General features: G+C 41.1%; 1 protein-coding gene across 3 annotated transcripts in view; it reads left to right on the top strand.

The window, feature by feature from the left end:
- The window catches only part of PRPF3 (pre-mRNA processing factor 3), a 37,245-nt gene that overhangs the window by 7,857 nt on the left and 13,850 nt on the right, over positions 1–15,538 (top strand). For all 3 annotated transcript variants that reach the window (XR_009552571.1, XM_007531560.3, XM_060201754.1), the window contains 7 exons: positions 566–712; positions 4,604–4,687; positions 4,877–5,097; positions 7,878–8,184; positions 8,942–9,108; positions 11,042–11,121; positions 14,308–14,451. Coding sequence is in view for 2 of the 3 variants with exons in the window: in XM_007531560.3 (XP_007531622.1) it covers positions 566–712; positions 4,604–4,687; positions 4,877–5,097; positions 7,878–8,184; positions 8,942–9,108; positions 11,042–11,121; positions 14,308–14,451 (1,150 nt within the window). In the remaining variant the exon portion in view is untranslated. The remainder of the gene's footprint in view (positions 1–565; positions 713–4,603; positions 4,688–4,876; positions 5,098–7,877; positions 8,185–8,941; positions 9,109–11,041; positions 11,122–14,307; positions 14,452–15,538) is intronic.

Below are 15,538 nucleotides of genomic sequence, written 5' to 3'. Positions count from 1 at the left end.
ACATATTTCCATGGCTTGATGAAGGCAGAGTGTTACTGGGGGATGCAGAAGAAAACAGAGAAAGCCCTGTCCTGGAGGAGTTTAGACTAGTGGGGAGATAGTAAAATACCAGCAATGTAATTTTACCTTATCTGAACCAAGCTCATATGTGCCTAAAAGGTTGTGAAATAAAGTTTGGTCAGAGACGGAAGGCATTATTATTAGTGAGAAAAACTTCCTGGAGGAGGTGAGTTTTAGGAAGGATTTATTAGAGGAGTGGTTTGGGAAATTTGAGGGAGATCATTACTAATGTGAGCAGTAGCATTTGAAAAGGCCTTGAGATGGGGACATTTTTAAGAACATGGGGCAAAATTTGCTTGACTGGAGGAGGAACATGATGAAGTTGGATGGGATTGTCCTATGGTGGAGGGTCTAGAAGACTGGTTTCTGGCAAGTAGCCATGTGTAGGGGTGCACCATACATAGTCCCCTGGGAAAAGCCACAGAATACTAGAAAAGATTAGAATGATTCTTCCCTTCTCCTGTGGGCAGGGATACAACTCTTCTTTTATCTTGGGTTCCCTTAGGAAGTATTTGGTGATGACTCTGAGATTGCCAAGGAATCATCAGGAGTAAAGAAGAGACGGATACCACGTTTTGAGGAGGTAGAAGAGGAGCCAGAAGTGATCCCTGGTCCTCCATCAGAAAGTCCTGGTATGCTGACTAAACTTCAGGTGAGTTATCAGGAACTGGAAGAAGTGATTGTAGGCAGGGGAGATAGCTTAATGATTTTGCAGAGAGACCCATGCCTGAGACCCCAAAGGCTCAGATTCAATCCCTTGTACTACCATATGGAGAGCTTAGTAGTGCTTTGGTTTTTTTTTTTTTTTTAAAGGTGATTTTGTGTGTTAAATACGAAATGCACAAGACAAGATTTATTGTGCTAATGATTTGAATTTGTACTTATCATTGGGAAAATTTTCTGCTTCATGTTTTCAATATTCCTTGACTTGATAGAAGCATTTCTCTTGAAGACTATGGAATTAACACCTAGTATGTGATTAGCAGGGTGTATTTGCCCATCTAGTTCGTTGGCTTTTGAGAAAACTAATTGAAATTAGCAGGTTCAGCTTGGTGACAGATGAGAATTCCTAAATATAATGCAGATAAGATACAGTTCACTTAAGTAACTTCAAGTTGATTTTATATATTTTTTTAGTGGAAACAATTCTGATGCCATATAAGCTGTATATATTTTTTGGACTGTTGAAAATTTTGGAGGGGGCTAAGGAAAAAACTTAACAGTCCTGCAAAAGATGTGCCTGAGGCTCCAAGGTTCCAGGTTGAATCCTCAGCACCATCATAAACCAGAGTTGAACAGTGTTCTGGTCTCTATGACTTTTTTTTTCAAGTATTTATTTATTCATGAGAAAGATAGAGTGAAAAAGAACTGGACATCACTCTCACTCTGGTACATGTGCTGCCAGAGATTGAACTCAGGACTTCATGGTTGAGAATCCAGTGCTTTATCCATTGCACTACCTCCCAGACCACTCTCTCCATGACTTTCTGTATCTCTTTGAAATAAAATAAATAAAAATATTTTCTAAAAATGTTGGGGGGAGGCTTAGAAAAATATCTCAGTTGAATATTGTGCTACTTTGTCATATGTGCAGCCTAAATTCAAGCCCAGCCTCTACCACATTGAAGGAAACTTCAGTGCTACAGCCTGTTTCACTTTATCTGCCTGTTTACATACACATATATGGGTAGATTTGCATATGTATATATGATATTTCTGGAAGGAAGAAACTTAATGATTTTTATAGAGAGTAGAAGTAAGATAGTATTTATAATTTTTTATATTACAGATTAAATATATCACTTAAAATGTTAATACAAAATTTTAAAGACTTATTTATATGAGAAAGAAAAGAGAGAACCAAAATATCACTCTAATACATGTGATGCTTGGGATTATACTCAGGAGAGTCCCATTCTTATATTATTATTTATTTTCCCTTTTGCTGCCTTTGTTGTTTTATTGTTGTGGTAGTTATTATTGTTGTTGATGTTGTCATTGTTGGACAGGACAGAGAGAAATGGAGAGAGGTGGAGAGAAAGATAGACACCTACAGACCTGCTTCACCGTCTGTGAAGCGACTCCCCTGCAGGTGGGGAGCCATGGGCTTGAACTGGGATCCTTATGCCGGTTCTTGCACTTGGTGCCATGTGCACTTAACACGCTGTGCTACCGCCTGACTCCAGAGAGTCCCATTCTTTTATGCACTGTGCCACCTCCCAGGCTGCTGAAAGTAAAATTTGCATTATTGTTATTGTTGTTATTATTTTTTTGCCTCCAGGGTTATCGCTGGGGCTCAGTGCCTGCACTCTGAACCCACTGCTCCTGGAGGCCATTTTTCCCTTTTTTGTTGCCCTTGTTGTTATTGTTGCCATTGCTGCTGCTATTGTTGGATAGGACAGAGAAAAATTGAGAGGATGGGAGAGAAAGATATACCTTCTTCATCGATTGTGAAGAGTGAATCCCCTGCAGGTGGGGGAGCCAGGGGCTCAAACCGGGATAACCTGAGCTGATCTTTGCGCTTTGCACCATGTGTGCTTAAACCGCTGCACTACCGCTGGGCCCCCAAATTTATGTTATCTTAAAGCACCTTAACAGCAGTCTCTTAGAAAATATTTTGTCATATTCTCAGACTTTACTATTCTGGTCTTCGGATAGAAGAAGAAGAGGAGGTTTACAGTGACTAAGAAGCCTTTTTTATATATATTTATTTATTCCCCTTGTTTTATTGTTGTTATTGATGTCGTTGTTGTTAGATAGGACAGAGAGAAATGGAAAGAAGGGAAGACAGAGGGAAGAAAAAGATAGACACCTGCAGACCTGCTTCACTGCTTATGAAGTGACTCCTCCTGCAGGTGGGGAGTCAAGGGCTCGAACTGGGATCCTTACGCCGGTCCTTACTTTGCGCCATGTGCGCTTAGCCAGCTATGCTACCACTCGACTCCCAAGAAGCATGTCTTTACATTATTATCTCTGGTTACCCAAAGTAGGAATTCAGAAACCAATAGTGCTTTTTTTTTTTTTTTTAATTACCACCAGGGTTATTGTGGCATGGTGCCGGTACTAGGAATCCACTGTTCCCAGTGGCCATTTCTCCCCACCCTCCTTTCCCCCCCCATATATATGTGTGTGTGTATGTGGATGTGTTACTTGATAGGACAGAGAGAAATTGAGAGGAGAAATAGCAAAAGAGAGAAAGACACCTGCAGATATGCTTCACTGAGTGGGGGCTTGAACTCTGGCCCTTGCACATGGTAATATGTGCACTTAACTGAGTGTGTCGCGCCCCCCCCCATAGCATTTTTTAAAAATATTTATTCCCTTTTTGTTGCCCTTTTTTTTAATAGTTGTAGTTATTATTGTTATTGATGTCATCGTTGTTGGATAGGACAGAGAGAAATGGAGAGAGATGGGGAAGACGGAGAGGGGGAGAGAAAGACAGACACCTATAGACCTGTTTCACTGCCTGTGAAGTGACTCCCCTGCAGGTGGGGAGCCAGGGCCTCGAACCAGGATCCTTACTCCAGTCCTTGCTTTTTTGCGCCATGTGCACTTAACCCACTGCACTACCGCCTAACTCCTCCCCATAGCATATTTTTTAAAGAATAATATTCAATGTTTTGTGTTTATCACTTAAATGCATACAAGTGCTCTGTAAGGTAGGTACCATTGGGTTGTTGGGAAAGTTCTAATGCATTTTTGCATAGAAAAATATTTGTCCCCTTTAGATACTTAGAGGTTCAAAGATTAAAGACCATGTCAGAGGTTGTTAACACAGGATTTTAATGACAGTTAAGATTCAGACTCGGCAGGGGGGAAGTTTCGTGATTGGTGAAGCAGTGCTGTTTCCCCTTGAAACTTCTTTCCCTATCCCTCTCCCTCTCGCTCTCGCTCTCCATATACATACATACATACATACATATACATACATATATGGAGAGAGAGAGAGAGAAGTGGATACATTGTGCAGGCACCAAGCCCCAGTGGTAATCCCAATGGCAATTAAAAATAAAAATAAAAACAATTTTCTTTTTTAATATTTACTTATTTAAAAAAAAATTCAGACTCGGTTTTCTCTAACTCCAGGTCTTTTTTTTTTTTTTTTTTCATAGAAACAGAAATTGAGAGGGGAGGGGAAATAGACAGGGAGATACCTTTAACACTGCTTCACCACTCATGAAGCTTTCTCCTTGCAAGAGGGGACATGGGGCTTGAACCTGTTTCTTTGAAATGTATTCACTTTGCCAAGTGTACCACTGTCTGGCTCTTTTGACTCCAGGTCTTAATCCTTAAACTATCTTACTTCCTAACATGCCAACCCTCTGGGAAGACGGGTCAAAAAATGCCAGTGCCCATCTATGTAGAATTATCCTAAATTTTCTAGACTATAGTACAGGCAGAATAAAAGAATCATTCAGAAAACTTTAACGTTACTAGACCAAATGAAAGCACATTAAATTTAGAAACTTGTATTGAAGAAATTTTAAAGAGAGACATTAATAGCTTTTTCAACTTTTTTTCATTTTCCTGCATTGGAGAACAGATCAAGCAGATGATGGAGGCAGCCACGCGGCAAATCGAGGAGAGGAAAAAGCAGCTGAGCTTCATTAGTCCCCCTACACCTCAGGTATTCTGCCCAGATCACTCTGAGAGAAGCTTTAACACACAATGTCTTGCTACCAATAGATATGAGAGTCCAGAAAGTGCTCTGTTTTACCCTCATTGATTACTACTACTATGGCGTGTGCATGTGCAGACATACACACACAGTCTGTCTGTCTAATCCTTCTGATTTTGATTTTTCTCTGTTTCACAGGCAAAGACTCCCTCTTCCTCCCAGCCAGAGCGACTTCCAATTGGCAACACCATTCAGCCTTCCCAGGCTGCCACTTTCATGAATGACGCCATTGAGAAGGCAAGGAAAGCAGCTGAGTTACAAGCCCGTATCCAAGCCCAGCTGGCACTGAAGCCAGGACTCATTGGCAATGCCAACATGGTGGGCCTGGCCAACCTCCATGCCATGGGCATTGCTCCTCCGTGAGTAGTTCATGAAATTCCTTACTATCTCTGAAGCTTTAGGAGCATTAATTACCATTGAATGTTGTTGACCCATTTCTTCCAAGAAACTTAGTTTCCTTTCTATTTTTCTTTAAGCACACTATAGGGGAAATATTAATGTATTTGACTATTGCCATGGAGGTACAGTTTCACATCTCCCCAACATAAATGTCAGCACACCTTTTTATTTTTGGTTGGAATTAGGCCATTGCACATGTGCAATTTCGTGAGTCTAAACTGGCGTGTGGTGTGTGTGTGTGTGTGTGTGTTCCCATTCAGATAGAGAGATACCATATCACTGAAGCTTCTTCTGTTGTTGTAGTACTCCTCATGTGGTTGGTGCTGAGCTCAAACATGAGTCATACACATGACAGTGTAGGCATCCTACCTGGTTAGCTATCTCTCTGGGTCAGTAATTTCTTTTTTTCTTTTTATTTATTTATTTATTCCCTTTTGTCGCCCTTGTTTTATTGTTGTAGTTATTGTTGTCGTGGTTGTTGGATAGGACAGAGAGAAATGGAGAGGAGGAGGGGAAGACAGAGAGGGGGAGAGAAAGATAGACACTGGCAGACCTGCTTCACCACCTGTGAAGCAACTCCCCTGCAGGTGAGGAGCCGGGGGCTCGAACCGGGATTCTCACACCGGTCCTTGCACATCGCACCATGTGCGCTTAATCCACTGGACTACCACCTGACCCCCTATTTTTTATTTTTTTATTTTTTGAGAGAGATGCAGAGAGAGATAAAGACAGAGCACTGGCCAACTCTGGCTTATCAATAATTTCTTATTTAAAAGTTTACATTATTTCATTTGAGAGAGGCTGGGTGGTAGTGTACTTGGTTGAGCACACATTTTCCAATGTACAAAGACCTGGGCTTGAGCCCCCAACCCCCATCTGCAGGGGAAAAGTTTCAGGAGTGGTGAAACAGTGCTGCAGGTGTCTCTCTGTCTCTCTCCCTACCTCCTCTTTCCATCTTGATTTCTGTCTGTCTATATCCAATACATAAATAAAGATTATTAATTTTTTTTTTAATTATTTCATATGAGAAAAAGAAACTAATGGGGAGAGACAGAAACAGCAACACTCTGGTAAATGTGGTATTGCTAATTGAACTCAGGTCCTCATACATGCAAGCCCCAACTCTACCACTACACCACTTCTCAGGCTGATGTGCTAGAATTTTTTTTTTTTTTTTTTTTTTTGCTGGAACACTGCTCAACTCTGACTTAATAGGATACCAGAAGTTGAACCCAGAAACCCCAAGCCTAAGGCATAGGAATCTTTTTTTGCATAAATATTGTGCTATCTCCCCAGCCTAAATAGTTTCTTACAGAGGTTCATCTTTTTTTACATATGGTTGACAAATATTATGTGAATTTATTCTCTTTGCTTCCTTTTATTTTAATATTTTTTACAATTGCTTTAACTGATGTTAATACTATGTACCTAATACTGGAGCTACAAATAGAACCAAATCTCCTTGATTTCTAACTCAGAGCTATATTCTATAACAGTATTGAATGTGACTATATCTGTAAGTTCTCTGCAACTACAAAAATAATAGATTTTGTGGTTGGAGGAATAGTGCATCTGGTAGAGTGCAGGATTTGCATGTCTAAGACTTCTGGTTTAATCCTTGGCATTACATATAACTGGAATGATTTCTCTTCCCTATCTCCCCCACCCCTACCTTTCCCACTTTCTCATATGACATATATATATATTTTTTTTTCTTTCCTTTTTACTTATTTATGACAAAGTTAGGAGGAGAGAGAAAGAACCAGATATCGCTCTGGCACATGTGCTGCCAGGGATGGAACTTGTGACCTCATGCTTGAGAGTCTAAAGCTTTACCACTGCGCTACCTCCTGGACCACACTATTTCTTATTTTTATGATAGCTTTGTGACCTGGGAGGTGACACAGTACATAAAATGTTGGACTCTCAATCATGAGGTCCAGAATTTTTTTTTTAAGATTATATTTATTAATGACAAAGATAGGAGGAGAGAGAGAAAGAACCAGACATCATTCTGGTACATGTGCTGCCGGGGATTGAAATCAGGACCTCGTGTTTGAGAATCCAGTGCTTTGAGAATCCATGGCGCCACCTCCCGGACCACGAGGTCCAAAATTTGATCCTTGGCATTTCACGTGCCAGAGTGTTGCTCTGATTCTCTCTATTCCTTACTCTCATAAATTTTAAAAAGAAAGGAGATGGCATCCCATATCTGACTCAAGAAAGAAAACAATTCTCATCACTCTAATTTGTAAATACATTGAGTATATAATCTATTCAGTTTTATATTTTTTAATGTTTTATTTATTTATGCCCTTTTGTTGCCCTTTGTTGTTTCATTGTTGTAGTTATTATTGTTGTTATTGATGTTGTTGTTGGATAGGACAGAGAGAAATGGAGAGAGGAGGGGAAGACGGGAGAGAAAAATAGACACCTGCAGACCTGCTTCACCGCTTGTGAAGCGACCCCCCCCCCCGCAGGTGGGGAGCCGGGGGCTCAAACCAGGATCCTTATGCCAGTCCTTGTGCTTTGCGCCACATGCGCTTAACCCACTGCACTACTGCCCGACTCCCCAGTTTTATATTTTTAATTATGGAATTATTATTCACTGATGGGCTTATGTACCATAGAAATATTTGTTGTAATTGTTTTTGCCAGGCTTTGATGCTCTTATTTTGTTTTCCCTATAGTTCCATATAAGGTTTATGTCTTTCTTGTTTTGTTTTTGGTTTTTTTTTAGGAAGGTGGAGTTAAAAGATCAAACCAAACCTACACCACTGATCCTCGATGAGCAAGGTCGCACTGTAGATGCAACAGGAAAGGAGATTGAGCTGACACATCGCATGCCCACTCTGAAAGCCAATATCCGTGCTGTGAAGAGAGAACAATTCAAACAACAGCTAAAAGAAAAGCCATCAGAAGACATGGAATCTAATACCTTTTTTGACCCTCGAGTTTCTATTGCCCCTTCCCAGCGCCAGAGACGTACTTTTAAATTCCATGATAAGGGCAAATTTGAGAAAATTGCCCAACGTTTACGGACAAAGGTACCCCAGCTTAGAATTTAACCTAGAACTTTGATGATTAGGAAGATGACACAAAGGAAAAGGAATATATTGAAAGAGGAATATCCTTAAATACTGACAGTATTATTTTTGAAAATTAGGTAAACAAGGACAGGCAGATGGCTCACCAGGAGCATATATGCAAGGAACTGAGTTTGAGTCCATGGGAGCAACTGCAGGCAGTGGAATGAGTGGTGGAATTGTGCTGCACTGAAGACTAGCCTAAAGCTTGACTTTGGGGTGGGGTAGATAGCATAATGACTATGCAAAGAGACTCATGCCCAAGGCTCCAAAGCCCCAAGTTCAATTCCCCCATACTACCATAAACCAGAGCTGAGTAGTGCTCTGGTAAACAAAACAAATAAAATAGATTAAAAAGAAAAGAAGGAGAAAAAAAAAAAAAACTTGACTGCAGACAATTCACACATCTGGAGAATTGAATTGACTTAATTATATTGGCAGCATTGAATGACTTGCCTTCTCATTTTCATCCTCTCAGAATGAAATTTATAAAAATCCCCACTTATACATTCTTGCTACAGGCACAGTCTGTGGAATAAAAGGGGTAGTGGTATGAGTGAGATGTGTGTAATCAATAAAATAAAAGGTAAAAAAAGTTGAACAGCTTATTTTTCTAAACTTTTGCATAAAGTGTAAAGCTGGTATTTTAGAAATGGAGATTCTTCCATTTTCTTGTTATCCATTATTCTAATTCTTTCTTTCTGTCTTGTCTTTTTAGGCTCAGCTGGAGAAGCTACAGGCAGAAATTTCACAGGCAGCTCGAAAAACAGGCATCCACACTACCACTAGACTAGCCCTCATTGCTCCAAAGAAGGAGTTAAAGGAAGGCGATATCCCTGAAATTGAGTGGTGGGACTCTTACATTATCCCCAATGGTTTCGACCTGTGAGTTTGTTACTGTTTTACTTTTTTTTTTCTTTTATAAATCTATAGCCTTATTTTTCAATGAGCTTAAATCTTTAATGAGCACAGCATCACACAAATTCTATGTCCAGTGTCCTTAGCAGAAGGTTGCTTTGGAATTTCTATCTAACTGCATCGCTGTTTTCAATGACATGAGTTCTTTCCCTGGCTTACTCTGGTTTTGTTAGGTTTGCCACCAGGAGGCACTATATTCTTTGTTTTGTACACATAAACGAATCTCTTGCCAAGGAGGAATGCAGTATTAACTTCTTCAATTTTAAGAAAAATGTGCTCCCTCTGGTTTCTGAGACCCTCTTATATCCAGCAAAGATAGCACTGAATCACAGCCTCCCAGCCATATTTGTAGTTTCACAAGTCCAGTAGACCCCCATAGGCCCTAAACTGCTGGAAAGAGAACAGCAAGAACCCATTCTGTGGCTTTGAGGGAAAAATGCCTTATATAATACTACCTAATAGGATTAGAGGGATTTTTTGTTTATTTTGTTTTGTTTTTATTTTTATTTAATAGATAGACAGAAATTGGGAAGAGATAGAGAGCAAGATACTGCAGCACTGCTTAACCCCTTGTGAAGCTTCCCCCCTGCAGGTGGGGACCAGAGGCTTGAACCTGGGCCCTTGTACATTTTAGCATGTGCACTCAACAAGGTGTGCCACCATCTGGCCTGTTAAGATTAGAGTTTTAACAGAAGAGATTATCTCAATCATCAAATAAAAATACCAGGCATCAGAGAGATAGTTTACCAGGTTGAGCATGTCCCTTGGCAGTATGTAACCCAGATTTAAGTCCCAGGACAAAATGGGAGGACCCTTGTACCTATTGAAGCTCTAGTGCTGGTGTGACTCTCCCTCTCTATCTGAATGAAAAAAAGCAGTGTAGAAGCAATGAAATCTTGAATGTGCAACACCATGCCTCCCCGTATATGCCAGAAAAGAAGAAACACATACAAAAGAGAAAACTGAATCCACAGTTGTTAGATAATTGTACACAAGCTCATATATTTGAGTGCTTACTTAAAGATTTACATTATTTCATCTGAGAGAGAAGAGCCAGAGCACCACTCAGGCACATGCAACACCTAGAATTGAGGCATCAAACCAGAAGCCTCATGTATGCAAGTCTTGTGCTATATCAGCTGAGCTAATTTTTGCTTCTTTATGAGAAAGAAAACCAAAGCGTCACTGGAATATGCAGTGCCAGAGATCAAACTCTGGACCTCATGCCTGCAAGCCCAGTGCTTTACCCAGGACACTATTTTTTTTTTCTTATACGCATAAGCAGCTTTTTATTTATTTGAAAAGGTAATGCATAAAGTACAATAGCTCAGATGGGAATTCTGATCCCTTTATCATTAGTATAGAAAGTCAGTGGCTCATAATTGGGAGGGGCCACTGAGATGACTTTCCATTAAATTCATTGAGGGAGTCCATTTGAGTCTGAACCAGCCTGAATACCAAATGGAACTTGTCCCTGTGTTGTACTCCCCAGATGGCTCATGCTGCCCTCATCCATGGGTTTCCCAGAGAAACTGGTGTCATCAGCACCACCTGGAGGCTGAGGTGACAGAAGGGGAAATGGCATGCAGCCTGTACTTTGTGGCTAATTGTCATGACTGCCCACCGAGGGACTTCCCTACCTTGTAAATTGCTAGAATTGGGCGGAGGGTAGATAGCATAATGGTTATGCAACAGATTCTCATGCCTGAGGCTCCAAAGTCCCAGGTTAAACTCTCCCCCTCCTCCACACACCACCATAAGCCAGAGCTGAACAGTGCTCTGGTTAAAAACATTAAGTGCTAGAATTACAGAGAATAATGTTTTCATTTTGTCTCTGAGACTCCTCTCTTGAATCATCTCTATCCACATGTCCTGCTTTTGTTTCTCCCTCCAATTTTAGTACAGAGGAAAATCCCAAGAGAGAAGATTATTTTGGAATCACAAATCTTGTTGAACATCCAGCCCAACTCAACCCCCCAGGTAATGTAATAAATTTTCAATCTGATAAGCAGGTTTTCTGTCTATGTTAATACATATAGGTAATACCTACTATATTACACAGTGTAGCTTTAGAGCACTGAGACCTAAAGATATCTTACTGATATATAAGTTGAGGTGTTGACTCCCAACCCTTGTCTTATACACTACTAAATTTCTGGCCTCTTTTACTCTTCTTCCTCTCTCTTCTCTTTTTTTTTTTTTTTTTTCTGGGCATTGAACATGGGACTTTAGAGCCCCAGGCATGAGAGTCTCTTTGCATAACCATTATGCTATCTACCCTCCACCCAGCAGCCATCTTTTTTCCATCGTTGGATAGGACAGAGAGGTTGAGAGAGGATGAGAAGACAGATGGACACCTACAGACCTGCTTCACCACTAATGAGGTGACCCCCCCCCTGCAGGTGGGGAGCCAGGGGCTCAAGCCAGGATCCTTCCCTTTCACACTATGTGCGCTTAACTGTGTATGCTACTGCCCAGCCCCCTCTCCCTTTCTGTCATTCTTTATTCCTCCAAGATTATCACTGGGGCTCAGTGCTGACACTATGAATCCACTGTTCCTGGTGGCCATTTTTTTTTTATATTTTATTAGACAAGACAGAAACTGAGAGGGGAGGAAGGGGGAAGACAGACCTGAAGACATTCTTCACTGCTTGTGAAGCATCCCCCCTGCAGGTGGGAAGCCAGGGGTTCAAATCTGGATCATTGCACAGGTCCTTATACTTAGTAATATGTGCACTTAACCCGGTGCACCACTGCCTAGTCCCTTTTTTTCTTTTTATTATCTTTATTTTATTTAGATAGAAGCAACCAGAAATTGAGAAGGAAGTGGATGATAGAGAGGGAGAGAAGGGACCAGGGGGTAGTGCAACGTGTTCAAGCCCCTAGCTCCCCACTTGTAGGGGGGTTGCTTCATAAGCAGTGAAACAGGTCTGGGGTGTCTATCTTTCTCTCCCCTTCTCTGTCTTCCCCTCTTCTCTCGATTTCTCTCTGTCCTATCCAACAACAGCAGCAATAACAACAAGGGCAACAAAAATGGCCTTCAGGAGCAGTGGATTCATAGTGCAGGCACCGGGCCCCAGCAATAACCCTGGAGGCAAAAAGAGGGGGGAGCCAGGTGGTAGCGCAGCAGATTAAGCGCACGTGGTGCAAAGAGCAAGGACCAGCATAAGGATCCCGGTTCGAGCCCCTGGCTCCCCACCTGCAAGGGAGTTGCTTCACAAGCGGTGAAACAGGTCTCTTCCTCTCTCTGTCTTCCCCTCCTCTCTCCGTTACTATATCACTCTTACACATGTGATGGCAGGGATTGACCTCATGCAAGTTCAATACTCTAACCACAGCTTCCCTTCCTGAACTCTAGTCTTCTTTATCTTTAGCCTTTTTCTCTTCCTTTAAAATTTGTCAGGCCAGGTGGTGGCATACCTGGTTAACATGTTACAATGGCAAGGACCTGGGTTCAAACCCCCATCCCCCACCTGCAAGGAGAAAGCTTTACAAGTGATGAAGCCATGCTGCAGGTGTCTCTTCCTATTTCCCATTTCCGTCTCAGTTTCTATCCAATAAATAAAATATTTTTTTAAAAATCATTTTTGTGAAGCTGGGGCCTCTCACTTGGCAAGATTTCACCACTCCTAAACTATCTTTTTCATTCAGATAGTGACACAGGTAGAGGGAGCAACTTTTCCATGCCATGGCACTCCTATGTGCTGAAACATGTGGCACACATGGCAGGGCATGCACCTTACCTGATGAGCTATCTCTCCAGCCCGTAGTTTTTCTCTCATCCGTTTAATTCTGAATCCTATTGACTCAGTCTAAAGAAATCTTAATTTTGGCTATCTTTAATAGCTGGATCCTTTGTAAAACACAATATTTCAAGAGTCACATAGTTCATTAAAGATTTGAAATTTGGTCAGATTTGGGATGAAGACTGGTAAATAAGTTTGGCTATATCTTTAGTAGCTAGGAAACTAGATTTAAACCTATGCCAATATAATCACTGAATTGATTCAACTTAGCTATCATCAGTGTGAATCAGAAAAATATGTTTACATGATTTATTTATTGGTTTTGAACAGAGCATTGTTCAACTCTGACTTACGGTAATATTAGACATTGAAACTAGGATGAGTGTGACTTAAATACCTTTTGCACAAATGCTGTTTTGTTCCCAACCATTTGTTTATTTTGGATAGAGACAGAAATTGTGAGGGGAGTGGGAAATAGAGAGGGAGACAGAGAAACACCTGCAGCCCTGCTTCACCTGACTCAAGTTAGGGGCTTAAACCTGGGTCCTTGTACACTATAATGTGAGTACTTAACTCGGTGTGCCACTGCCTGGCCCCCAGATATATATATATATATATATATATATATATATATATATATATATATATATATTTTTTTTTTTTTTTTTCCTTTTGTTGCCCTTGTTTTTTACTGTTGTTGTAGTTATTTTTGTTGTTGATGATGTTGTCGTTGTTGGACAGGACAGAGAGAAATGGAGAGAGGAGGGGGAGAGAAAGATAGACACCTGCAGACCTGCTTCACCGCCTGTGAAGCAATCCCCCTGCAGGTGGGGAGCCGGGGACTCGAACTGGGATCCTTAAGCCGGTCCTTGTGCTTTGCGCCACCTGCACTTAACCCGCTGCACTATCACCCGATTCCCCTCAAAATAGTTTTTAAAGGAGTCAGGCGGTGAAGCAGGTCTGCAGGTGTCTATCGTTCTCTCCCCCTCTCGGTCTTCCCCTCCTCTCTCCATTCTCTCTGTTCTGTCCAACAATGGCAACATCAATAATAACTACAACAATAAAACAACAAGGATAACTAAAGGAAATAAATAAATAGATAAAAATTAGGAAACCAGGGCGGCAGGGAAAATAAATAAATAAATAAATAGATAAAAATTAATAATTTTTAAAAGATGTATTTATTGAGCTGGGGAGATAGCCCAAAATGTTGCTCAAAAGGACTTTCATGCTTGAGGCATCATGAGTACCAGGTCCAATACACAGCATCACTATAAGCCAGAACTGAGCAGTGCTCTGGTAAAATAATAATAATAACAGTAACAAATAAATAAATAGCTAAATGAAAGATTATTTTAATGTGATTGCTATTCACCTAAGTCCCACTAGTATGCTTATTCTTTGACAATTTGTTTGACAGTTGATAATGACACACCAGTTACTCTGGGGGTCTATCTTACCAAGAAGGAACAGAAGAAACTTCGGAGACAAACAAGGAGGGAAGCACAGAAAGAACTACAAGAAAAAGTCAGGCTGGGCCTGATGCCTCCTCCAGAACCCAAAGGTATGTATCTTAGAAACTGGGGAGGGTGGTCCAGGAGGTGGCGCAGTGGATAAAGCATCAGGCTCTGAAGCATGAGGTCCTGAGTTCAATCCCTGGCAGCACATGTACCAGAGTAATGTCTGGTCCTTTCTCTCTCTCTCTCTCTCTCTCTCTCTCCTTCTCTCTTCATGAATAAATAAATAAAACCTTAAAAAAAAAAAAAAAGAAACTGGGGAGGTAGAGTGGCAAGTTTCCTCTCTAATTCTTGTGAAACTTTAGAATCACTCTATCGTGTGCTATTTCTCAGAGTCATTCAGTGATTTATACAGGTCACTTTTTTCAAAATTATTATTACCTTTATTTATTTGATAGTGATAGCCAGAAATTGAGAGGGAAGGGAGGATAGAGACCTGCAACCTACTTCACCACTCAAAAAGCTTTCCCCTTGCAGGTGAGGACCAGGGGCTTGAACCTGGGTCCTTGTGCATTGTAACAAGTACACTCAACCAGTTGCACCACCACCCAGTCCCCTACCGGTCACTTTTTAAAAATTTTTGGCCAGACACTCTTCCCCCCAGCCTAGTTTTTCCTCTACCATAATGCACCAGTACCTGAAAGACCCTGACCCACCAGAGTCCTTTACTTTGGTGCAGTATAGCTAGGCTTACTTTTTTCAGATAGGAGAGTCCTACACTCTAGCCACTGAGCCACCTCCTAGGCTACTGACATTTTGTAGACAGAAAAGGTGGAGGAGGAAGAGGAGGATGAAAAACCCAGCACTATAGCTTCCTCTGTTATAGAAGTCGGGCTCAAATCAGGTCAGCATACTGATTGCAGCGGTTATTTAAGGCTTAGTGTTTTGTTTATCTAAAGATGTATTTACAGGAGGCAGGCAGTGGCAAACCCAATTGGAGTGCACATGTTACCACGCTCAAGGACACAAGTTCAAGCTCCCACACCCACTAGTAGGGAGGAAAGCTTCAAGAGTGATGAAGCAGGTCTTTAGGTATTTATTTTCTCTCTATCTCCCCTTCCCCTTTCAGTTTCTAAACAAACAAAAAAAAGGCAATAAGATGGGGGGAATGGCTGCCAGGAGCAGTAGATTTGT

Source organism: Erinaceus europaeus, chromosome 11 (genome assembly GCF_950295315.1).
Source record: "Erinaceus europaeus chromosome 11, mEriEur2.1, whole genome shotgun sequence".
Classification (NCBI taxonomy): Eukaryota; Metazoa; Chordata; class Mammalia; order Eulipotyphla; family Erinaceidae; genus Erinaceus; species Erinaceus europaeus.
The sequence above is the reverse complement of the archived record's forward strand: the minus strand, read 5'-3'. Positions and strand labels throughout refer to the sequence as shown.